The sequence below is a fragment of the Chiloscyllium plagiosum genome, chromosome 9, assembly GCF_004010195.1.
Source record: "Chiloscyllium plagiosum isolate BGI_BamShark_2017 chromosome 9, ASM401019v2, whole genome shotgun sequence".
Classification (NCBI taxonomy): domain Eukaryota; kingdom Metazoa; phylum Chordata; class Chondrichthyes; order Orectolobiformes; family Hemiscylliidae; genus Chiloscyllium; species Chiloscyllium plagiosum.
The window spans coordinates 30,103,301-30,129,570 of NC_057718.1; the positions used below are offsets into that span (position 1 = coordinate 30,103,301).

Below are 26,270 nucleotides of genomic sequence, written 5' to 3' on the forward strand. Positions count from 1 at the left end.
AAAACATTATGCCATGTTCTTCGCAGCCTGCAACACCTTATCAATGAGAATGAGCACCTTGCCAAGACCATGCCCATGCTTCCACTTCTTGCCTTTAAACAGCCACCAAACCTCAAACAGTTCGCAGCAAATTGCCTGGCTTTTAGGACAACACCATACAACTTTGTCTCAGTAGATGCTGCAAGACATGTCAGAGTGTCGACATGGATACCACCATTTCATGCGGGGATATCTACCACCATGTACATGACAGGTACTCATGTGACTCAGCCAACGTTGCCCATCTCATACGCTGCAGGCAAGGATGGCCTGAGGCATGGTATGTTGGTGAGACCGAGCAGAGGCTACAGCAATGGATGAATGGACACTGCACAACAATCACAGGCAGGACTGTTCCCTCCCAGTCGGAGAACAAGTCAGTGGTCCAGGACATTCGAACTCGGACCTTCAGGTGACCATCATTCAAGGCGGACTTCGGAACAGGCAACAACAAAAAGTGGCCGAGCAGAAGCTGATAGCCACGTTTGGTACCCATAGGGATGGCCTCAACCAGGACCTTGAGTTCATGTCACACTACAGGTGACTTCACTGCACTACACAGACACACACACCCTCTCTCATATACAAGCTTTCTCTCATACGCTCACACATGCACCCTCTCACAGACTTATACCCCTTTACACTCATACACATACACATACACTCTCTTTCGCGCACACACACACACATATATAAGTTTGCGGGGTGAACTTGTACTTGCAGAATTACATTTTATTTTATTCAAAAACTATATGAATTCATGTTAGATTCTGTAAATCCATTTTTTAGATTAGAATCAGTCTGAACATTGAGGCACAGACAGCCTCACATAGGGCACCTCGCAACTACAGTGCATTATCTGGGCCAACATGGCACCTATTGTTAAAGTTCACTTGTGAATGTAACTTTAAGGAAGTTCTGAGATTTACATATGAAAGAACTGAAACCAACATAGCCATTCTAAAAGCTGAGAGACTTGACAAACAATCCAGGTCTTTTTCAGTATATAATTTCAGTTACATCACACTGTAAACTTTTGCTATAAATTCCGTGTTCTATAATCTTATACTCCTCAACCACCAAATGAAGGAGCAGCACTCCGAAAGCTGGTGCTTCCAAATTAACCTGTTGGACTCAACCTGGTGTTGTGTGACTTTTAACTTTGTACAATCTATATAACTTTGTACAATTGATGGAAGGACTGACAGCACAGTTGCTAGGTTTATTAGATTGCAGGTTTAGCAAGTAAATAAAACTAATATAATGTTATTATTTATTGCAAAGGAAATTGGATACCACAAGTACGGAATTATGTTTCAGTAATAAAGGGTATTGATGAGACCACTTCTGGAATATTGTGTATTAGTCGTCTTATTTAAGAAAGGATGTAAATATGTTGGAAGCAATCCAAAGAGCGTTGACCGAACTAAGATTAGGATTTGGTTGATTGTCTAATGGGAAAAAGTTGGACAGGCAATGCTTATATATGTTGGAGTTTAGAAGAATAAGACATGATTTAATTGAAACAAATAAGACCTTAAGGGACTTCAGCAAGGTGGATGTGGCAAAGGAGGTTTCCAGTTGTGGAAGAATATAGAACAAGGATCATTGTTTAAAAACAAGACTATAAGACATCAGAGCAGAAAATAGGCCATTCAGCTCATCGAGTCTGCTCCACCATTCAGTTTCTCAACCCCATTCTCCTGCTGTTTCCCTGAAACCCTTGATCTCCTTGACAAAAAGGAACCTATCTATCTCTGTCTTAAATATATTCAATGACCTGCCTCCACAGCCTTCTGTGGCAGTGAATTCCACAGATTCACCACTCTCTAGCTGAAGAGGTTTCTCCTTATCTCCATTCTAAAAGGTCTTCCCTTTACTTGGGTTGTAGTCTCAGGACCTTGTTTCTCTGAACCAATGGAGACATCTTCCCAACATCCATTCTGTCTAGGCCATTTGATATCCGTTAAGTTTCTATTAGATCCTCCCCTCATCCTTAAACCCAGAGTCCTCAAACATTCTTCATATGTTAAGCATTTCATTCCTGGGACCATTCTCGTGAACCTTCTCTGAACACCCTCCAGGGCCAGATATAGCGGACCTAAAACTGCTCACAATACTGCAAATGTCATCTGACCAGAGCCTTATAGAGCCTCAAAAGTACTTCCCTACTTTTATATTCAAACTTGTTCAAAATAAATGCCATTGTTGCATTTGCCTTCCTAACTACTGACTCAACCTGCATGTTTACACTGAGAGAATCCTGGAGTAGAACTCCCAAGTCTTATTGCACTTCAGACTTCTGAATTTTCTCCCTTTAGAAAATAGTCCATGCCTCTATTCTTCCTACCAAAGTGCATGACCTCTCACTCTCCCACATCGTACTCCATCTGTCATTTCTTTGCTCACTCTCTTAACCTGCCTAAATACTTCTGCAGCCTCCCCGCCTCCTCAATGCTACCTTTCTCTCTCCCTATCTTTATATTGTCTGCAAACCTAGCCAGAATGCCTCCAGTTCCTTCATCTAGATTGTTAATGTATAAAGTGAAAAGTTGTGGTCCCAACACTGAACCTTGCAGAACACCACTTGTCACCGGCTGGCATCCTGAGAAAGATCCTTTAAATGAAGGATTAACCTTTAAGACAGATAAGATTTTTTAAAATTCTCACATAAAATTTGAGAATCTTAGTGATGGTTAAAGCAGAGTTTTAAAAAAATATTTTTAAGGCATTGGTAAATAGATTCTTGCTAAACATGAGAATGTAAAGTTATTGGGGTAGGCTGAAATTTCAGGTAATTTGATCAGCCATTATCTCACTGAATAGCAAAATAGAATTGAGTGGACTATATTTTGCTCCCAATTCATATTTGTATGTAAAGCATAGCAGGAGGCCATTCATCCCACTATGTTCATGGCAGTTGATAAACATAAAATCTGTAATAAAACGAAGAACTGCAGATGCTGGAGATCTGAAATATAAGTAGAAATTGCTGGTGAAACTCAGCAGGTCTGGCAACATCTGTGGGGATAAAGCAGAGTTAATGTTTCAAGCCTGGTGACTGTCTGTTCTTTGTTTGAGGCCTTGTTGATTATGATACTTCCAAGAGCACACCCAAGTGTTTCTTAATTTGCCATATTACTTATTATTTTTCTTATCTGTTTTCATGTACAGTTAATGTAATAGCTGTTTTTCCTTTCTCAAGCCTGATCTTGAATTGCTACTAAAGCTGCAGCAGAATCATTCTTTTGTAAATCAATATATATTTCCTATCAAGAAAACAATATCATATATTATAAAATCCTTAAATCATAGCGCCTATAAAGGAGCTAAATAATCCAAAGTGCTTTGCAAGAGCACGATCAAACCTAATTTCACACAAATCTATAGAAAGAGGTATCAGAACAAATGGCTAAAAGTGGTTTTAATGCGCTTTTCAAAGGATAAGAGACTTACAGAAGAAAATCAAGAACTTAGCACCAAGGCAGCTGAAAGCACAACTGTCAATAGTGGAATCATTAAAATCAATGATGAGCAAAATACTATATTGGAGAACTAAAAAAAGTCAATTTTGTATAGCTGGAGGAAGTTGCAGAGAAAAAGGTGAGGCTGTGGAAGGATTTGAAATTAAGCATGTGAATCTTACAGGATTGGGAGCCAATGTTGGTCAGCCAGCATGAGAATGTTATGTAAATGGGATCTGGTGCAAGTTAAGATAAGAGAGATTTGGATGAGTACAACTTTATGTAGGGTGGTAGCTGGGAAATCAACTGGGAGAACATTGGAAAAGCTAATGTGAGAGGTAATAAAGATATAAATGAAAGCAGCTGAACTGGGGCGAGGTTGGGGTTGGACACTGGTAGAACTGGATGTGTAAACAGAATCTCATCTCAGCAACAAATACAACACTAAAATTCAAACCTGTCCGACTCAGCATCAGATGGCTGTTAGGGGGAAGGTTCGAGGTCAGATGACACCAGGTTATAATCCAACGGGTTTATTTGAAATCACAAGTGACTTCATCTGACGAAGTGACAGTGCTTTGAAAACTTGTGATTTCAAATAAACCTATTGGATTTCCTTTCTTCCTGGTGCTGGAATATAAGTAAAGATTTATGCACTTGTTGTTGCTCACTGTGTCCTACACCTGCATACACACTACATTGGTGCTGGGAAAATAAGCTCTCCCGCTGTTTGGCAACAGATTAAAAAAAGAGAGGAAACAAAATATATAACCAGGACATTAGAATCTCCTCTGTTTAAAAAAAGAGAAAAAACATCTGATGGACTATAAGCTAGTGTTGCCTGACTTCTGACTTTGTCTACCCCAGTCCAATGCCGGCACCTGCACATCAGGGAGAAGGTTGGAATTACTGGTTAAGGAGCAGTGAACCAAGAACCAATGGGCTGAATTTTTTGTTGCAAAAATGGATTTAGTTCAACACAATCTTAATGTCAGCATAATAATGTTGAGTTGTAAGACCCGAGCTTATCACACCAGTCTGCAATACTCTGAAGTTAATGATTGAGGACTATTGAATGTCAAATTAGTTTAACTGATTGCAATAATACCTTCCCAACTCAATGCAAACGTGGATGTATGTGAAAAATGCTTAGTAGAAAGTTTGATGTTTATTCAAAATTTCATGAAAGGGGAGATGTAAAGACTGGAAGTAGAATTATGCCCAGTTTAACAGGAGAAGTTGCTGGTGGTTGTTTCTCCATAAAATTTTTGTTGATCATCAATTTTTAATAATAACCTATTTCTCAGGACTATTCCACAGTGGAGTATCCAAAAATGATGATCCAGTTACCTTTCTTTACTGCACCATTTATGCAGAGAAATGGTGTGTCCTTTGGGATTGCTTCCTCTACTGAGGAGGTCAGCTGTATGTGGACTGGAGCGACAGTAAGGTGGGACAGCTGCTGAGGAGAGAGGCTGCTAAGGGGAGGTAGAAACAGGCACTCAAATGTAGACGAAAACTGTCCCCCACCAATCATGTACATGGGGTGTGAATGCCATATCTAAAGATGGTGGGTGGCAGTGTCTCTGGGAATTTATCTTTCATGATAAACTGCCATATCCTATGTGATGTACTTGTCCTAAGATAGCCTTCAATTGATTAGGTGGCCATATGATTCCTGTAGCATTAAAAAAGACAGTTGCACTGAACATTTTCACCGAGGCAACCTGGCACCACTAAGCCTGCAGTACATCACGTGCAGGTTTTCACTGATGTCAGGTTTAGGTGTGCCCATCAATTTATTTCCTTCACTGATACAATAGTAATCAGCTGGAAAAAGCCTGAGATGTTGCAGTCATGGCTGTTTTCCCAAGAATACAAGGGATAATTGATTGTACCCATGTTGCCTAAGACACCAATATGCAATCAATGGGCTGTATAAATTACAAGGGCACTATTCCATCAATAAATCATGCAGTGTGTGCAATATACCCCAGAATCAGCAGTTATTGATATTTTGACAAACAGTCCAAAGTCCTAGGATTGTTAACAAGCCTGGATATTTGCTTTGAGATAAAGGTTATCTTCTGAATTAGTGCTGCTCGAAGTGCTAGAGTGGGACATGAGCACGATTATAATAAAAACCACATTATGATCAAGCACATTATTGAACAGGTCACTGGACTACTCCAGATGAGAATCAGAGACCTGGACAGATCAGTTAGATCTCTTCATGATGCATGTCAGCATATTCCTCGTGGTTTTATCTTGCTGTGCACTAGAGGCAAAAAAAAAACCTTTTAGAGGAGGAATTAAGGAAGAGGAGACTAAGCTACAGCAGGAGACTAAGCTACAGCAAGCTGATGTCCAACCTGGTCCTATGGAGGGTCTTTATTTCATACGACATAGGAAACTCTTATCCGACAATTCTGATGAATGAGTCTCTCCAACTAATGTCACCTTTATCAGCAGTGGCTCCTTCTCTGCACCATCATAACATGAAGAGCAATGTTACTCAGCCAATCAGTTCCAATTATTAAGATGCTTATAATCAATAGAATTGGCAATTAAATCTTTATCCATACATTTTCATGCACAAAAATGTTATGAATACAATTGGGTAATTGTAAAATACAGCATTCATTTATGTGCACAGAAAGTCATTAAAGTGCAAATCTCACAAATGAGAATGACACACTTTTACACCTAAGTCTGACTAATATGTGTGCTTTTTAAATATTGTTTTCTAGGAATTTTGGCATGATGCTGTACTCTACAATTGTGATAGAGACAGGCAGCTGACCCTTGTGCCCACTTGTCAGTTATTACTTTGGTAACTATCCTCTGGTCGCCTAAGCCATGAGGGCTTGAATGTGATGGGACACCCACCTGTTGATGCAGTGTTCAATATGCCAATTGTGACAATACTCTGGCTTTAAGAGTTGCATTTTGTCCTGGTTTCTTTTCGAGAAGATAAACAACTTGCGAGGCCTCGGCATTTTTCTTTTAAAGTTGGAACAATAGAAGCAGCCTGAGTGGATGTGTTCAGGTTCTCAGAGATCCAGGATTTTTAGTTAGCTTTTGCTGGGGTCTCAGCAGGTTAGGAAGGCAGTGAATCTCTCCTGGCTGATACACACTTTTGAGTTTTCTGTCAGAATTGTCTTCTGATGTTCTTTATTCCTGGATTGGAGACCTACACATCAGACAATCTGTTTTCTGAATTTGCCTTTTTTGCCAAGGGCGTGTTATGGAATGTTGCTGTATTAGAACAGTTAGTGGCTTGTGGTAAAATAATCTATTATTCTGTTAGGTTTTCCAAGAGTTAAGTTATTCCAAGTTCCCCTTTCCTTTATTCTATTTTCACTATAGTGTTTGAATAAAGTGTGTTTTGCTTGATGTCGTGTGATTTGACCAAGCTAATTGCATCTGGAATACAGTACCTCACATTTACCTGTAAAATAAAAAAAGTTAGGCTACTTTTTTAATTTTGAAGGAGTCTGTTCTGGTCCATAACGCAATGGTAGAGGGGCAAATGATTGGCTATCCTTATCAGATGCGCCCCTGAGAAGTGTCCCCTAATGGTGTCAGCTGCTCCTCACCTGCTGCCAATAGGTCCATTTGACCTCACTGTTCTCCAGTTAGGGATCCAGAGTTGGATATGGCCCCAGGCTCCTCATCTCACCTTTGCCTGATCTCTGAGCCACAGAGCTTAGAAACAAGGCATGTAGATTAGAATGTTCAGTGATCTGTTGAATTTAGCCACACTGAACAGTTACCAGTCTGTTCAAGGATGAAATCATGCATTCTTCAGTGTGGTTAGTTGCGCGTTCATGACCTCGATGACTCTACTAATGTTTGTGCCAAAATCTCATATCTCTGCCACACATTTCCACATGCTTCACTTTGTGTATCTAGCATCTGCAGCCAAATGGCGTCTCCTGAATTTTATCATCTGAATAAGGCTAAGCATATGGGCCAACATAGGCAAATGGGACTAGTTTAGTTTGGAAAATCTGGTCAACGTGAATGAATTAGACCAAGGATCTGTTTCTGTGCTGTATGATTCTATCTAGGTCAGCTCCAGCACTCCCCTGACTGCCAGAGCCTATTCTGTCTTGGCCTCCATGGTAACAGTAGTTAGCACTCCTGCCTCACAGTGCAACGGCCACGGGTTTGAGTCCAGTCTTGGATGATAGTCCATGTGGAGTTTGCACATTCTCCCCATGACTGCGTAGGTTTCCTTTAGGTGCTCTGGTTTCCTCCCACAGTCCAAAGATGTGCAAGTTAGGTGAATTGGCTTTACTAAACATTGTCCAGTAGTGTCCAGAGGTATGCAGGTTAGGTGGGTTAGCCATGGTAAAAACTGTATGCTGGGTAACGGGAGTGGAGTGCATGGTTGGGAATGGGTGGGATGCTCTTTGGAAGGTCAGTGCAGACTTGATGAACTGAATAGCTTTTTTTCTGCATTGTAATGATTCTATGAATTGCACATGCAACTATGATAAACTTGCACCAGTTTGTTTTCCTTTGCTGCCAAGACACTTATACTTGTTAAAGGTATGTGTACTTGGGCTGGTGCGGGGTGTCGAGCAAGGGTATGATTATACCCTTCTGAGGCATTCCTCGTCCCTTAGAGATTAATATAGAACACTCAGAACTAGCACCAATAGCTGCCAATGCTGCACCTGAGTAGGGAACTAAAGAAAGTAGTGTAAGGGCTTTTGCCCGAAACGTCGATTTCGAAGCTCCTTGGATGCTGCCTGAACTGCTGTGCTCTTCCAGCACCACTAATCCAGAATTATAATTATTGTCAACCTTCAAGATGAGTTGCTGAGTCAAGCTTCCTCATTGAAAGCACTGGAACGATTGTAGGATGTGACTGTGTTTCATCCATTTACTGTTTAACATAAGATCACAGGTTCTTTCCAGAGTGTGAAAGTGACAGCTTGCCAAACATCATGCACTCTCCCCTCACCAACCTTAAGACCTGTTTATTGAAATTATAAAATTGCTCCCTTGCAGATTCATCAGCCTGGGAAATTTCTGCTCACTCAAACTCACTTTGTCCAAATTTCTTACCTAACACACCAATACTTAAATTTACCCACCCACCTCCAACAGCGAAATATCTGCAATTTGGTGTTCCCTATGTGCATGTCATTTTATTGAATGAGTAGAATATAAGAAGAATCAGCAAAAGATATAGGAAAATTAGTTGAAAAAGCACCACTCCAAAGAATGTACAGGTGTGACAGATCCTATGAATGAGGCAATGTAAAATTTACAAGAATGTTGCCAGGATTGGAGGGTTTGAGCTACTGTATACGGAGAGGCTGACTAGGCTGGGGTTATTTTCTCTGGAGCATTGGAGGCTGAGGGGTGACCTTATAGAGATTTATAAAATTATGAAGGCCATGGATAGGGTAAATAGACAAGGTCTTTTCCCTGGGGAGGGGGGAGTCCAGAACTAGAGGGCATAGATTTATGGTAAGAGGGAAAAAATTTTCAAAGCACTTAAGGGGCAGCTTTTTCACACAGAGAGTGGTGTGTGTGTGGAGTGAGCTGCCAGAGGAACTGGTGGAGGCTGGTACAATTACAACACTTAAAAGGCACCTGGATGGCTTTATGAATAGAAAGGGTTTAGAGGGATATGGGTCAAGTGCTGGCAAATGGGACTAGATTAGGTTTGGATATTTGGGTCGGCATGGATGAGTTGGACCAAAGGGTCTGTGTCTATGCTGTACATCTTTATGACTCTATATTAGAAGAATGTACTTAACCAAAGAAGCAATAGAGATGTTACATTAGGGATACACCCAATAACACAGTGAAATCAGCCTAGTGTTGGTGGGGAAATCTTTAGAAACAATAATCTGGGACAAAATTAACTCATTTGAAAAATCATGGGTTAATCAAATACAGCCAACATGGAACTGTTAAAGGCAAATTGTGTTTGAGTAGTTTTTTTAATTCTTTGAAGTAATGGAAAAGATTGAGGGTTATGCAGTTGTGTATATGGACTTTCAAAGAGATTTGATAAATTACCACATGATAGCCATTTTTACCAATATTAAAACACATGAGATTAACAGTAGACAGAAACCAGACAATAGATCTATAATATTGTTTTTCAGGTTCAAGGGAAGACGAGAGGTATTCTTGAATTCTGTGTTAGGACTGATGCTCTGATATGTATTAATTACCAGAACTGGAAGATAAAAAGCTTAATTTTAAAGTTGCAATTAATATGAAATTGATTAGTAAGTAGTATATTCCAAGGAAGAAAGTGAGGACTGCACATGCTGGAGATCAGAGTTAAGAGTGTGGTGCTGAAAAAGCACAGCAGGTCAGGCAGCAACCGAGAAGCAGGAGAATCGACGTTTCGGGTAGAAGCACTTCATCAGGAATGCGGCTTGTGGGCTGGGGGCTGAACGATAAATGGGACGGAGATGAGAGCGGGGTTGGGGGGAAGGTAGCTGAGAATGTGACAGATAGTGAAGATGGAGGAAAAGGTGATCAGTCGGAGAGGAACATGGAGTGGATAAATGGGAAAGGTGATGAGGGCAATGCCAAGTTGCCGAGTTGGCGGCTTGGGACTGGGATAATGTGAGGGGAGGAAAGGAAACTGGTGAAATCCACATTGATCCCATGCGGTTGCAGGGTCCCAAAGCAGAAAATGAGGCGTTCTTCCTCCAGGCATCAGGTGGTAAGGCTTTGCCGATGGAGGAGGTCCAGGACCTGCATGTCTTTGGCAGAGTGGTAGGGGGGTTGAAGTGGTGGTGAGGTTGGTTGGTACAAGTGCCCCATAAATGTTCTCTGAAATGATCTGCAAGTTGCGGTCCTGACTCCCCAATGTACAGGAAACCACATCGTATGCAATGGATACAGTAGATGACATTGGTGGAGGTACAGGTAAATTTCTGTTGGATGTAGAAGGATCCTTTGGAGTGTGAGGGGAGGGATGGGTGCAAGTTTTGCACTTCCTAGAGTGGCAGGGGAAGGTGCCAGGAGTAGGTGTGGGCGGGGGGGGGGGGGTGGGGGGGAATCTGACAAGGGAATCGTGGAGGGAATAGTCTCTCCACGCTGATAGGGGTAGGGAGGGAAAAATATATCTGGTGGTGGTGTCCATTTGTAGGTGGTGGAAATGGCGGAGGATGATGCGATATATATGGAGGTTGGTGGAGTGGAAGGTGAGGACCGGGGGGTTGTGACCTTGTTGCATTGAGAGGGATGAGATTCAAGGGCAGAGGTGTGGGAAGTGGAGGAGATGCACTGGAGAGCATTATCAACCACATGAGAAGGGAAATTTGGAAAAAGGTGGCCATCTGGGATTTTCTGTGGTGGAATCGGTCATCCAGGGAACAGTTGCAGCAGAGGAATTGGGAATACAGGATGGCGTTTTTACAGGAGGTAGGGTGGGAGAAGGTGTAGCCAAGGTAGTTGTGGGAGTTGGTGACTGTGGTTAGTCAGTCACTGGATATGGAGACGGAGAGGTCCAGGAAGGGGAGGGAAGTCCAGGTGAATTTGAGGTTGTGGTGAAAGGTGTTAGTGAAGTTGATGAACTGTTCAATCTCCTCGTGGGAGCACGAGGTAGCACCGATACAGTCATCAATGTAGCAGACGAACAGTTAGCGAGTGGTGCCGGTGGATGATGACTGTTCCACGTACTCAACAAAGAGGCAGGTATAACTGGGTCCCATGCAGGTGCCCATGGCTACTCCTTTGGTTTGGAGGCAGTGGGAGGATTGGAAGGAGAAGTTGTTAAGGGTGAGGACCAGTTCAGCCAGGCAGATGAGGGTGTCAGTGGATGGAATGGCATAAAAGGAAGAAACTGAGGGTTTAGAGGCCTTTGTTGTGGAGGATGGATCTGAACAGGGGCTCTTTGTCCATGGTAAGTTGAGGCTTTTGAGGGCTGGGGAAATGAAAATCTTGGAGGAGGTGAGGGGTGTCCCAAACGCAGGTGAGGAGTTCCTGGACTAAGGGGGAACAGGATGGTGTCAAGGTAGGTAAAGATGAGTTCAGTGGGACAGGAACGGGCTGAGACAATGGATCAACTGGGGAAGTCAGGTTTGTGAATCTTCGGTAAGAGGTGGAATCGGGCAGTGCGACGTTCACGCACAATGAGGTTGGAGTCTGTGGATGGGAGATCCCCAAAGGTGATGAGGTTGTGGATGGTCTGGGAGATGATGGTTTGGTGATGGGAAGTGAGATCATGATTGAGGGGGCAGTAGAATTTCTTCCAAGGGACTAGAAACAGAATAGTGCCATATAGGTGCCATATCGCAGGCACAATTTCATGCTGATGAAAAATGTTTCAGGAAGGTGAATACCTACATGTATTACCTAAGTATTTTTAACAGTATCCTGCATTTATATTGTACCTTTAACATACAAAAAAATCCCAATGTGCTCAACAGAAACATAATCAGGCAAAGATTTGTACTATGTAAAAGAACAAGATAGTAAATGGGGGTTATTAAAAGCTTGGTAAAAAGACAGCATTGTAGAATTAGAGTGCATTTAAGAGTCAAAATCATTGGGAGGTCCAGAGCTAAGCTAACAATGGAAAGATCCCTGCCAGATCATAACCAATTTTGATAGCAATTTTATAAATTAGCTTTGTGTGCATGGAAACCAACCAGACTTTCTGTATTCTTTCATTGTTTTCAACAATTCAACTTATTTATATCCTAATAGTATAAATTAACTAACAGTAATTTATGTACTTTTACATTTAAAAATAAAGGACTTTTCCCAAGTTTATTAATTTAACTAGTCTCTTTCTATTATCAGGTTTCTCATGTCCTAAAAATCTACATCACTAAATTTAATTGTCTTTGGTATAGGTCCTTTTCTTGGTTAATTTCATGGATGGCTATCCATACTCATGTGTTTTTATAGCATAGAAACAACTATGTCAAGAAAATTGTGAAGTTTGAAATTAAAATTTATGATGTGTCAAGTAAAGACAATAAGATTCTGTATAGATAGCTAACTCATCAGTGGTTGAATAGAATTTGGAAAGAATATCTTTGTAATGTGTCTCATTTATATTATTTTTTGCAGAGTATTTGTTATTGCTACTAGTAAAGACGATAATAGCCACATAGTTTCAATCCTGAATAATGTTCAAGGGAATATGATCTTTGTTTATTATCTACCTGATTTGATAACAAATCCTGGTCTACTTGAGACTGCAAAAACATTGGATGACTATGACGCCAAGATGGAGAGTGCATGGTCTGGCTTCTTTGTAAGAAAACTAGTATATGCTATCTGCAAATGTAATTTTATGCATGAAATTCTGTGATAAAATTAACACTTATGAATTTGTTTAATCATGTAATTATTTTGTAATTTTTTTAATCTGATTTATCATATCATACATCTTGACCTAAACATTTGATGACACAGTATCCAATTTTAAGACTCAAATAAAACACCTAAACATTCAAAATAGTGTCCTTACTAAGTGTACTTATTAATTAATATGTTTGTATTGCTCAGATAAATTATCTGGGCACTGCCACTCAACCCTACTTTCTTTAAGCTCTTCCATGATTAAGCCAAATAGAACATAGAACATAGAACATAGAAGAATACAGCGCAGTACAGGCCCTTTGGCCCTCGATGTTGCGCCGATCCAAGCCCACCTAACCTATACTAACCCACTATCCTCCATATACCTATCCAATGCCCACTTAAATGCCCATAAAGAGGGAGAGTCCACCACTGTTACTGGCAGGGCATTCCATGAACTAACGACTCGCTGAGTGAAGAACCTACCCCTAACATCTGTCCTATATCTACCCCCCCTTAATTTAGAGCTATGCCCCCTTGTAATACCCGGCTCCATACGCGGGAAAAGGTTCATACTGTCGGCCCTATCTAACCCCCTAATCATCTTGTACACCTCAATCAAGTCACCCTTAAACCTTCTTTTCTCTAATGAAAACAGCCCCAAGTGTCTCAGTCTTTCCTCCTACGATCTTCCTTCCATACCAGGCAACATCCTGGTAAACCTCCTCTGCACCCGTTCCAGTGCCTCCACATCCTTCCTATAGTATGGCGACCAAAACTGCACACAATATTCCAGATGCGGCCGCACCAGAGTCTTATACAACTGCATCATGACCTCAGGACTCCGGAACTCAATTCCTCTACCAATAAAAGCCAGTACGCCATATGCCTTCCTCACCGCACTATTTACCTGGGTGGCAACTTTCAGAGATCTGTGTACATGGACACCAAGATCCCTCTGCTCATCCACACTACCAAGTATCCGACCATTAGCCCAGTACCCCATCTTTTTGTTATTCTTCCCAAAGTGAATCACCTCACACTTAGCTACATTGAATTCCATTTGCCACCTTTCTGCCCAGCTCTGCAGCTTCTCTATATCCTGCTGTAACCTGCCACATCCTTCCTCACTGTCAACAACTCCTCCGACTTGAAATGAAAATAGTTCATGACTGTTTCAGGCACTATTTGTAAAATGGGGCTGTGTTACACATGACTCCAACCACTGGGGAGATTTCCTCCAATTCCCATGCACTCCAGTTTTGTTAGACTCTTTGATGCCATTTTCGGTCAACTGCGACCTCAAGTCACCTCTCCTCTGGAATTCAGCTCTTTTTACAGTTTTTTTTAACCAGGATAATGAGGTCCTGGTAGAATCAAAACTGGATGTCAGTGAGTTGGTATTTGCTAAGGAAGTACTATTCAATTACACTTTTGATAGCATCTTCCATCACTCATTATTGATGATCAAGAGTAGACTGGTGGGGTGAAAATTTGCCAAGCTGGATTCATCCTACTTTTATGTGTACAAGATATCGCTGGGTAATTTTACATATTGTCAGGTAGATGCCAATGTTGGATTGACTTAGGGTATGGCAAGTACTGGAGCTCATGTCTTCAGAAGTATTGCTGGAATATTGTCAGATTCTGCAGTTTTTGCAATATTCTATGCCTCTAGCCATTTATTTATATTGTCTGGAATGAATAGAATTGCCTGAAGACTGGCACCTGTGATGTTGGGGATCTCTGGAAGAGGCCATCATTCACTTGGCACTTCTGGCTGAAGATTATTGTGAATGCTCCAGCCTTATCTTTTGTACTCTTGTGCAGGGCTCTCCCATAATTGAAGATGGGGATATTTGTGGAGCCTCCTCTTCCAGGAAGTTGTTTAATTGTTCACCACCAATTACGACTGAATGTGGCAGGACTGCAGAAGTTATGTCTGATCAATTGGTTATGGAGTCACAAAGCACTATCAATTAGTTTCTGCTTATGCTGTTTGGTGCACAAGCAGTCCTGTTTTGTTACTTCACCAAGTTCACACCTCATTTTTAGATATGCCTGGTGCTGCTCCTTGTATGTCCTCTTGCATGCTGCATTGAAACATGGTTAATCCCCTAGCCTGATATTAATGGCTGAGTGGGGAATATGGCAGGCCATGAGGTAGCACATTGTTTTGGTGTACAGTTCTGCTCCTGCTAATGTCCCATGGCTCTATAACTCAAATACGGAAACAAATCCTTCGGTCCAACTCGTCCATGCCACCGAGATATCCCAACCCAATCTAGTCCCACCTGCCAGTACCTGGCCCATATCCCTCCAAACCCTGCCTATTCACATACCCATCCAAATGCCTTTTAAATGTTGCAATTGTACTAGGTCCACCCCTTCCTCTGGCAACTCATTCCATACACATACCACCCTCTGTGTGAAAAAGTTGCCCCTTAGGTCTCTTTTATATCTTTCCCCTGTCACCCCAAACCTATGTCAAGATTTGTTGTTGACATTATCCAAGAGTATATTGCACAACCAGAGTTTTAATGCTACATTAGGAGTACAATTTTTTAGATTAGATTAGATTAGATTACATTACAGTGTGGAAACAGGCCCTTCGGCCCAACAAGTCCACACCGACCCGCCGAAGCGAAACCCACCCATACCCCTACATTTACCCCTTACCTAACACTACGGGCAATTTAGTATGGCCAATTCACCTGACCCTGCACATCTTTTGGACTGTGGGAGGAAACCGGAGCACCCGGAGGAAACCCACGCAGACACTGGGAGAACGTGCAAACTCCACACAGTCAGTCGCCTGAGGCGGGAATTGAACCCGGGTCTCAGGCGCTGTGAGGCAGCAGTGCTAACCACTGTGCCACCGTGCCGCCCACAGTAAGCCACCATTAACTGCACATCCCCACCCTGAATGACCTGCCATGAAGATGAAATGGAAACAAATGAACAGTAAACTGAATCAGTAGAGGTATGATTACTGGAGTTGCCCATAATAGGGCCTCTAATTCCAAAAGTTGTACTCCACCGTGAAGTAAGTTACTCCATCCACTTTGCATAGAATGTAGACAGTTTGTGCAGCTATTGCAAGTTGATGTCAGATCTTACAAGCAAGGTTTCAACTTTGTCTAGGATGCAAAGTGTTCCCTCCTCTTTCATATTCCCTTTTGTGTTAGTATCCTTGTGACCTCTACATCCTTTCAGTCTTCCCCTGTTTCTTTTGAACACCTTTACTTAACTGTTAAAATCTCCACCTTACTCCAGAGCTTGTTGGCTTTGCAAATTTCCGTGCCCTTGATAATGCAAAACCTCCACACATAGAGGCTAGAGCAATTGAATACTGTGAGAAGCACCCCTTGTGGCCCTGTATCTTCTGTTGACTATGAGGTTAAAAACCAAACAACACCAGGTTATAGTCCAACAGGTTTACTTGGAAGTACCTGATGAAGGAGCAGCACTCCGAAAGCTAATACTTCCAAATAAACCTGTTGGACTATAACCTGGTGTTGTTTGATTTTTAACTTTGTTCACTCCAGTCCAACACTGGCACCTCCACATCTTGACTATGAGGTTCCATTACTCTCTCTAATATTGCTACCTTGCACTAAAGCCATTTCCTCAGTGACTCAGTCCAACGAATTCTGTCCCTAAACTTGACTTTCCTGCTTTTTTGTTAGATTAGTTTACCTACAGTGAGGAAACAGGCCACTTTGGCCCAACAAGTCCACACCAACCCTTCAAAGTGTAATCCACCCAGCCCCACTCCCCTTCCCTATATTTACTCCTGACTCATGCACCTGGGCAATTTAGCATGGCCAATTCACCTGGCCTGCACATCTTTGGATTGTGGGAGGAAACCAGAGCACCCAGAGGAAACCCACGCAGACACTGGGAGAATGTGCAAACTCCACATAGACAGTCGCCCGAGGTGGGAATTGAACTCTGGTCCCTGGCGCACAGTGCCACTCCAGACTGTTTCCAAGGACTCTTTGGGCTGTTACATGATAAACTCACTGACCAGTATCGCTCAAACCCCAAGATTTACACTGTCTTACTGACATCCTGTCCCTGCCCAAAACTAGGCAGGACAGACTCAACTGAGCCTTCTCCAGAATGATGTCCCCAAACTATCATGATTGATATACTGTAAATCCTGGACTGGTTGCACCTGACCTGCAGCACTGACAATACTCGATCTCCAAGCATCTGACTGACCATGGCCAGCCCTCTGCACTGGAATGGGACACATCTCTTGACTGATTGTAGTTCCCTACCCCATTAGACTGTTCAGCTTTCACTTTCACACATGGCTAACTGCTGAAAGCACATGGAGTATTTTTATTGGAAAAGCTGCAGGTTTGATATTGATGTAGTCTGGTTCCACAGTGTAACATGTCTACACCCTTGATTGTTCAGTTTTCTCCAATGTGAAAAACCACCTGCCTTTTCCTCTGTGCTAAAAAGGATTGCAAGGCACAGAGACTGACAGCTGTAACTGAGCACTGAAGACTGTTTAAGCTCAAAAAACAAGGGGGATTTGGCAAATGCTGGCAGCCTTTATGTAAGTGCAAATAAGTGAGCACTAAGAAATCAAGCCAACTGTCATAAGATACATCCTGTGTCCCTGTGTGCCAAGTGACCTGGCAGTAGTATGCCAGTCATCGGTGTTCCTGAGCTCCAAAGTGCTGAAGGAGTGTAAGAGTTAGTCTGAGATTGGGAATGACAGTTTAATAAAGCTACTTGTTTGCTGATGCCACTTGCATGGATGATGGATTGAGGAGAATGGTGCCTGTGGAGCATGCAGGGATGTTGTGCTGAGGTCATGATTGGATAATGGCTGGGACAGGCAATCGGCAAATACCAGTTGCTTGGTATTTGCTGCGCCTTACATGTCAGGAATTTATATGATTTAATTTCTCAGGGAGGGAAAGGAGAAATTAGTTGAGATACAAATACATGGGTATTAATGAGATACAAATGCATGGAAGTAAAGTAGTTGCCAGTCAATGGTGAGATTCTGAAATCAACAGTTAAAGTTTTCAGGAAAAGTAAAAAAAAAAATTCTCTACTGATTCTGATTTTTTTTTCATTCTCATTATAATTTCTGAACTTTCTTGCTATTATTCACCAAAGAGAGAAAATTTCCGCCCTAAGAAAATTGTTGTATCTGCAAAAAATATTCTTGCACCCATGTAATAAAAACTATCTGATTTATTTAGTTGCTATAACAAATTAATTAAATATGGTGTGTGTCTCTCTTTCTTGATTAGATTTTTCAATGCTTAATATATATGTAATAATATTGACATGTTTTTTAAGTGCAAATGTTAAAGCTATTTATATATGTGATGCTCTCTTTATAGTTTACTAAAGGACATATTTCATCTGTGATGACTAAAGAAGATGTTGGAAATAAATACAGATTATTTATAATGCTTCTCTTTTCAATTCCTGGGACTCCAATAATTTTTTATGGTGAGGAGATTGGTCTCAAAGATTACCAGGTAATCAGAAATCAACTGATACAATCAGTTAATCATACGTTTTATAAAAAATAATCAGTTTATAAGAGTTAGGCATGGTTTTAATGTTCTACTTTTCATAATAGGCATCAGAATATCCACTAATGCGATGGGACAATTCTAAATATTCTGGATTCACTAAAGGTTTGCCTTGGATAACTCCAGATTTGAACAGTAACACACCCACTGTTACGGTATGTATGAATATTTAGCATACTATGTTGTAATTAATATAATATGGTTATGGAATTAGTTGACTAGAATAGAAAAGGCATCTATTCTTGAAACTTATGACAAAAGTTCCAAAAAGAAAAGGCCGTAGCATCTGAGTTAGGTCCTATTGACACGTACAAAATTTGCAACCAGAACAGTTTAATATGCCTAAAAACAGAAAATTGGATTTTTAAAAAGTTCACAAAATGTTGGTGTCAATGATCAGGTCAGCATTTATTTCTGATCCCTAATTCCCTTTGAGAATGTGCCTATGAGCTGCCTTCTAGAACTACTAGTCTATGGGTAAGATGGTGGAGTTGTACTAGTTTTGAGAGTGGCCTTGCTGTTAGGAAGGGACCTATTTAGGTAAAACAAAATGAATAGACAAACCCAAAGAAACATATTTTGATACTGGAACTCTGAAATGAAATCAAAAAAGCACTGCAATTACTCAGCAGGTCAGGCAGCATCTGTGGAAACAGAAATAGAATTGTTGGGGTGAATCTTATTTTGCTGAAGTATGAGTTTGGAGGCAGTTGGAAGGTGTAAAAGCACAGAAATTGTGGTGTTAGGAAGGTGTTAGGATTCCAACCCACAGATTTGCATATTTAACTGTGATATACTGCTCTGGTTGAAGTAACTTCTTCAAAAGAGACAAGATATCAATTTCAATTAATATTCAACTATAGTGATGTTAATATGTTGGTTTGCAAATTACCTATGTGAGCTTTTTGCAACTTGTCAATGAAACTAAGGAGAGAACTCCAGAGAAATTGAGGGAACTGGAAATATGATAATAAATATTAAAACTTTACAGCTGCTTTCTTCACTCATTGTGTGAAAGCCTTTGTTCACAGTGCTTGTTCTACGAGGTTATTTCCACAACTTTGGAGAAAACTTTCACAACTTTGGAGACTTATTTGTCAAATCTCCATAAATTGACAAGTTTAATAGAATTTGCAACAGAAGGAGCAGCAAGCAAGAAGAACTCAGGCAAAGTAGAAAGCAACAGCTTGCTGCATGCTCATAAATATGGGACTCCACTCCATAGGAGAGAGAGAGAGAGGGTGAGCTGAGACCTTTGGCTCACAGTAAGATACTTCAGCAGTACAGAACACCAGACTTCTGAACACCGGATTCTGAGAATTTCAATGCCTTCAGATAAAATGTTAATTTCAATTCAGCCTTTTTTGTTTATCTCGCATAGTTTATGCCTGCTTCATGAAACCAATGGTTAATTGAGACATATAAGGTAATCAGAGGCTTACATAGGTTGGTCAGTGAGAGCCTTTTTCCTCGGATGGGAATGGCTAGCACAAGAGCACATAGCTTTAAATTGAGGGGTGATAAATATAGGACAGATGTCAGAGGTAGTTTCTTTACTCAGGGGCGTGGAACGCACTGCCTGCAACAGTAGTAGACTCGCTAACTTTAAGGGCATTTAAATGATTATTGGATTGCCATATGGACAAGAATAGACTAATGTAGGCTACATAGGCTTCGGATTGATTCCACAGCTCGGCGCAAAATTGAGGGCCGAAGGGCCTGTACTGTGCTGTAATGTTCCACGTTCACAGGGAGAGGGGAAATTATTGCAAGTATTTCTAAACACCAGATTCTAAGAATTTCAATGCCTTCAGATAAAATGTTAATTTCAACTTAGCCTTTTTTGTTTATCTTGCATAGTTTTTGCCTGCTTCATGAAACCAATGGTTAGTTGCTTGCTGCATCCTTTTGAAAGGCAGTGTTATTCATTTTTTAAACCATGTCAGTGCACAAAGAACCTACGTATTGACATCAAAAGTTGGAAGTTGAAAATTATTAGCTTGCGTATTACCACGATCATGACAATACAAGTGCTTGGCTGAGCAGTCTTTGCCTACTTCCACTAGATCTGGAGAATCAGTGACTGCATGCATGGGGCAATTAAGGTAACCCCATATCACCCAGGAATATTTATTAAAAATGAAGTTGTTATGGAACCATAGTCTAGATTTTACATTTAGCCTGTGGGTCTCGTGGATATGTGTTTGATCCTGCAATGATTTAATGTCTGTTGAATTATGTTAATTACCTTCAAGTGAGGCTTTTCACACCAGAAGAAGAGTAATTAGGCTGCCAAGAGCTAACAGCCAATTGGATGTCTGGCAGCTCTTTAGTCCCAGTTTGGGAAAGATGGCCACTGCTAAGAATATACCTAGTCCCCAGCAATGTTGTCAGTGGAGCCAGGGGCAAAGTAGATGGTGGAATGGTTTTGCCGAGATCAGTCTGCCAGGATCCAGAAAGTGGGCTAAGGTACCTCGATGGACAGAGCCAGATGTGTTTACAATTTGGGGAAAAGGGGCCTTTTGTAGATACAGATGTCTGTAAAGATGGACCCCAACCCGCTCTCCCGTTTTGGCCTAAATAATATTATCTGCCAGCTTCATTTTACTGTACACTTAAAGACCTCAATCGACAAAGGGCAGAATTGCTACCTAATGACTCCCTTGTCACTCATAAAGTTGCAACAGGAGCAGCTTGGAATACAGATATCTGGAATGCCTTTCATTGTAGTTTATTCTGCCTGAGAACGTCAAATTCTGCCCCTCAAAATGATGTTTCTGAAGTGTGCCAGACTCAGTGCCTTTACTGCCTTTACCTTTTGTCTTATAGCATTCTTTTTGATCTTCACATCTTGAAAGCAGCCTTTATTGCTGATGCACAGCGACCAGATACTCAATTAAAACTTGCCAGCGCAAGTGAAAAACCCAACCAATGAGGTCCAGGAACAGTAAAATGGAAGACATGTGACAACTAGATGTACATTTGAGCAAGTAATCATCAAACTGGATCTGCACTTCTGGTGCTTCAGCATATCTGGTATTGCTCTTCAAAGTGCAGCAACTAGGGTCTCCAGAATGGTCATGTTGTTCCGGGATCTGTCCAACATTGTGCAGCAATGGTCTAAAGTCTAGACTTACAGCAAGAAAGAAGACACAGAAAATCTTCAGGTTATTTAATGGAGATGGAGGAGGAGGGAGAGCATGAACTGACTAATTCATACTTTTAGGAGCAGTAAGATTGTGAACCAGAGGCAGAGAAAGACATGGGCACACTTATCAGGATAACAGCAACCTATGGCTATCTCCAGGATAAATGGTAGAAGGCCGTAAAAGTCACTGCAATGGAGCACCAACGTTAAAAGAATGTATCCTATGACAAAGGTATCCAAAAAAAGAATGTTCTAATTGCAGATTGTTAGGCAGACATATTTGCCAAAATTTACTACTGAGATGTGAATTACCTTTTTACAGTACTGGTTAGAGGTGTGCTCTGGTCGACTATTTGATGTCAGCGGTCTTCAAAATCAGAGTGGCACTAAATCTTTATGTGTTTGGCTCATTCCAGGCTTCCATTGGAGATATGTAGCATCTCTTAATCAGCTGCATCTCACTACATCCGGATGGTGACTGTTGCCCTCTTTATGAGGACCAGCCAATACAATACAGTCAGGTAAAAAAAAACAGTGGATCTGTCACCATTGCTGGATTCCCTAGATGCAAAACTTCACAGACTACCTAATTCTAACTCATCAAGGCTCCCACTAGTTATCCAGAATGCTTCGTTAACGGGAAAATTCCTGTTCCATCAACGTGCCATTGGTTTGCCACCAACATATCCTGCAGATGTCTGACTAGTACGGTGGAGCAGCCACAATGTCTAAATACTCAGGCATGAACAGGTGCCACATTCATTCTCCACACCAATATACCTCAAAGGTAGATTCTTGCTTGCAAGTAAGTGATAACACTGAAATAGTGCCTACTAGCCTGTTTCCAACTGAGCTCCAGTCTCTCCATTTGTAAAGACACAGATGATGTGATACCATGTCATTTTAGAAGCTTCCTTCTTATGCAGGCTTAACCCATTGTCCATTGTTAGCATCTCTTTCCTTAGCATCTGCAACCACACAATTATCCATTTGCTGCCTGCAAAAGGGAAATGTTGCACCCATGGACTATTTCAACTTCAACAACTTCTCCAGGACCTCTGTCTAAACTTGCTAAGTTTAATGAGGAGGTCTCCTCCTGTTTTCGCTCCTACCTTGCCTGAGTAGCCTAGAGGAGGACATGAATATAATTAGCAGTCAACCATTAAACCACCCAATTTTTTTCCTTCCATCCTGCTGACAAATACAAAGGAACTCTTCCATGGCTGGTGAGATGAATGCCCACTGGCTGATGGAAGACTGAGATGAAAATGGAAGAGGAACATAAAACAATTGCCATTACCCAAAAAAAGATGCTGGGAAAACTATTAGACCTTAAGGCTGAGTCAATATGAGTACGGAAATCAGGTTTAACTAATTTATCAGTATTTTTGAGCAGGTAACACATAAAGGGAACCTGTCAATGCAATGCACTTACCTTATCAAGTGCCTTTTGGAAATGTATCACATCAAAGATTGTTACACAAGATAAAAGCACATGGTGTAGTTGATAACATATGAGTATGGATGAATGTTTGGCTAGCAAACAAGAGACATAGAGTAGGGAGAAAGTGAGGTCTGCAGATGCTGGAGATCAAAGTTTGAAACTTTATTGCTGGAACAGCACAGCAGGTCAGGCAGCATCCAGGGAACAGGAGATTCGACGTTTCGGGCACAGGCCCTTCTTCAGGAATGAGCAGAGAGTGTACATAGAGTAGGGATTAATGGGTCTTCTTCAGGTTGGTAAGCTGTAACCAGGAGAGTGCCACAGGGTTCCTGTTGGAGCATCAGCTATTTTCACTCTATATGGATAACATGGATGCAGAAGCTGAGTGTATGAGGTAGCTAAATTTGCCAATGGTAACAAGATAGGTTTAACAAAAAGTAAGTTGTCAAGACAAGCTAGGGAATTTGCTGGATGTTATGAATAGAATGAGTGGGCAAAAATGTGGCAGATGGGTTATACAGGAAAATGTGAACTTGTCCACTTTAGCGAAGAAAAGAAAAACAGCATATTATTTAAATAGAGAGAGACTGCAAAAGAGTGATCTGGGTGTGCTAGTAAATGAATTACAAAAAATTAGTATTCAGGTACAGCATGATACTAGGAAGGTGAATGAAATGTTAATGTTTACTTCAAAGGGAATTCAGTATAAAAGTAGGGAAGTTTTATTGCAACTATATGCATCATTGGTGAGACTGCATTTGGAATACTGTGAGCGTGAGGGAACTTGATCACATGATACTGAAAGGATGCTTCCTCTCATACACAAAGTTGTCACTAGGAGACACAGTTTCAGAATAAGAGATCTTCCGTAAAAGGGATGGAGATGAAGAGATTATTTTTCTCTCTGAAGGGTAATGACTTGGAGTAGTTTAAGCCTGTACTCTCTACAGTTTAGAGAGAGGAGATCTACTTGAGGCATATAGATGCTAAAGGGGATTGACAAAATAGACATAGAGGAGATGTTTCCTTTTGTGGGGCAATGTAGAATGAGAGTTCATAGTTTTAGGATAAGGGATAGCAGATTTAAAATAGAAATTATTTCTCTCAAAGAGTTGTGATTTTGTGGAATTCACTACCTGAGAGTGTGGTACGTGCATGGATATTGAGTAAGTTTAAGGAGTAGGTAGACAGATTTTAAGTTAGTAATGGATTGAAGGGTTATAGGGAGCCTGCAGAAAAGTGAACTTGAACCCGAGTTGGAATCAGCCATATCTTATTAATTGGGAAGCCATGCACAGGAGATGAATTGCCTTCTCCTACTCTTCGTTGTTAGGATCTTACGTTTATGTTATTGAAATCACTAAAGGCAGGGTGAGATAGATTTTTGATAGTCAAAAGAGCAAGGGCTCTAAGAAGCAGGTATGAAAGTGAGGTAGAGGCCTGCAGTGATTAGAACCAGGTTGACCTCATTAACTACTAGGTTCTTGATTGGGGTTGTTAATCTGGGCAAATCAGGAAAATCTTGGCTGACCAATATTACCAGGAGAGTTAATAAGCACGACTGCAGTTAGGCGGTAGTGTGGGGGTTAAAAAAAAGGGAAAAAAGAAAAGTTGAGGAATGATTCAAAGCTGGATAGTCACAGCCAGTGTACTGTGCACAAGTAAATAAAGGGTGACTTGATGTTAGGATACTAGCCTCTGTGGAGTTATTTCACTATCATTGCATTTCTTGTTTAACCATGATTGGTTTATCTCCATCTTAAAATCTCTCTTCCTCACTGGGTTATAGAATCAAAGAGAGATGGACAGCATGGAAACAGACCCTTCGGTCCAATCCGTCCATGCCGACCAGATATCCCAACTCAATCTAGTCCCACCTGCCAGCACCCGGCCCATAGCCCTCCAAACTCTTCCTATTTATATACCCATCCAAATGCCTCCTAAATGTTGCAATTGTACCAGCGTCCACCACTTCCACTGACAGCTCATTCCATACAGGTACCATCCTCTGAGTGAAAAAGTTGCCCCTTAGGTCTCTTTTATATTTTTCCCCTCTCTCCCTAAACCTATGCCCGCTAGTTCTGGACTCCCCAACCCCAGGGAAAAGACTTTGTCTATTTACCCTATCCATGCCCCTCATAATTTTGTAAACCTCTATAAGGTCACCCCCTCAGCCTCCGACATTCCAGGGAAACAGCCCCAGCCTGTTCAGCCTCAAATCCTCCAGTCCTGGCAACATCCTTGTAAATCTTTTCTGAACCCTGTCAAGTTTCACAACATCTTTCTGATAGGAAGGAGACCAGAGTTGCACACAATATTCCAACAGTGGCCTAACCAATGTCCTGTACATCCGCAACATCATCTCCCAACTCCTGTGCTCAATACCAATAAAGGAAAGCATACCAAACGCCTTCTTCACTATCCTATCTACCTGAGACTCCACTTTCAAGGCGCTATGAACCTGCACTCCAAGGTCTCTTTGTTCAGCAACACTCCCAGGACTTTACCATTAAGTGTATAAGGAGAAAGTGAGGTCTGCAGATGCTGGAGATCAGAGCTGAAAATGTGTTGCTGGAAAAGCGCAGCAGGTCAGGCAGCATCCAGGGAACAGGAGAATCGACGTGCATAAGCCCTTCTTCAGGAATCCAGGGAACAGGAGAATCGACGTTTCGGGCATAAGCCCTTCTTCCTGAAGAAGCGCTGAAGAAGGGCTTATGCCCGAAACATCGATTCTCCTGTTCCCTGGATGCTGCCTGACCTGCGCTTTTCCAGCAACACATTTTCAGCATTAAGTGTATAAGTCCTGCTAAGATTTGCTTTCCCAAAATGCAGCATCTCGCATTTATCTGAATTAAACTCCATCTGCCACTTCTCAGCCCATTGGCCCATCTGGTCAAGATCCTGTTGTAGTCTGAGGTAACCCTCTTTGCTGTCCACTACACCTCCAATTTTGGTGTCATCTGCAAACTTACTAACTGTACCTCTTATGCTTGCATCCAAATCATTTATGTAAATGACAAAAAGTAGAGGACCCTGCAATGATCCTTGTGGCACTCCACTGGTCATAGGCCTCCAGTCTGAAAAACCACCTTCACCACCACCCTCTGTCTTCTATCTTTGAGCCAGTTCTGTATCCAAATGGCTAGTTCTCCCTTTATTCCGTGAGATCTAACCTTGCTAATCAGTCTCCCATGGGGAACCTTGTCGAATGCCTTACTGAAGTCCATATTGATCACATCTACTGCTCTGCGCTCATCAATCCTCTTTGTTACTTCCTCAAAAAACTCAATCAAGTTTGTGAG

General features: G+C 41.5%; 1 protein-coding gene across 2 annotated transcripts in view; it reads left to right on the forward strand.

The window, feature by feature from the left end:
* LOC122552731 (4F2 cell-surface antigen heavy chain-like) overlaps nt 1–26,270 on the forward strand; it is a 130,450-nt gene that overhangs the window by 67,326 nt on the left and 36,854 nt on the right. Inside the window, exons 2-5 of one of the 2 annotated variants that reach the window (XM_043695641.1) lie at nt 12,570–12,756; nt 18,179–18,319; nt 18,424–18,531; nt 21,206–21,657. In XM_043695641.1, coding sequence (XP_043551576.1) covers nt 12,643–12,756; nt 18,179–18,319; nt 18,424–18,531; nt 21,206–21,217 — 375 coding nt within the window. In that variant the 5' untranslated portion in view covers nt 12,570–12,642 and the 3' untranslated portion in view covers nt 21,218–21,657. Of the gene's footprint in view, nt 1–12,569; nt 12,757–18,178; nt 18,320–18,423; nt 18,532–21,205; nt 21,658–26,270 lie in introns of those variants that run through there. The other variant, XM_043695640.1, reaches the window with a different exon arrangement.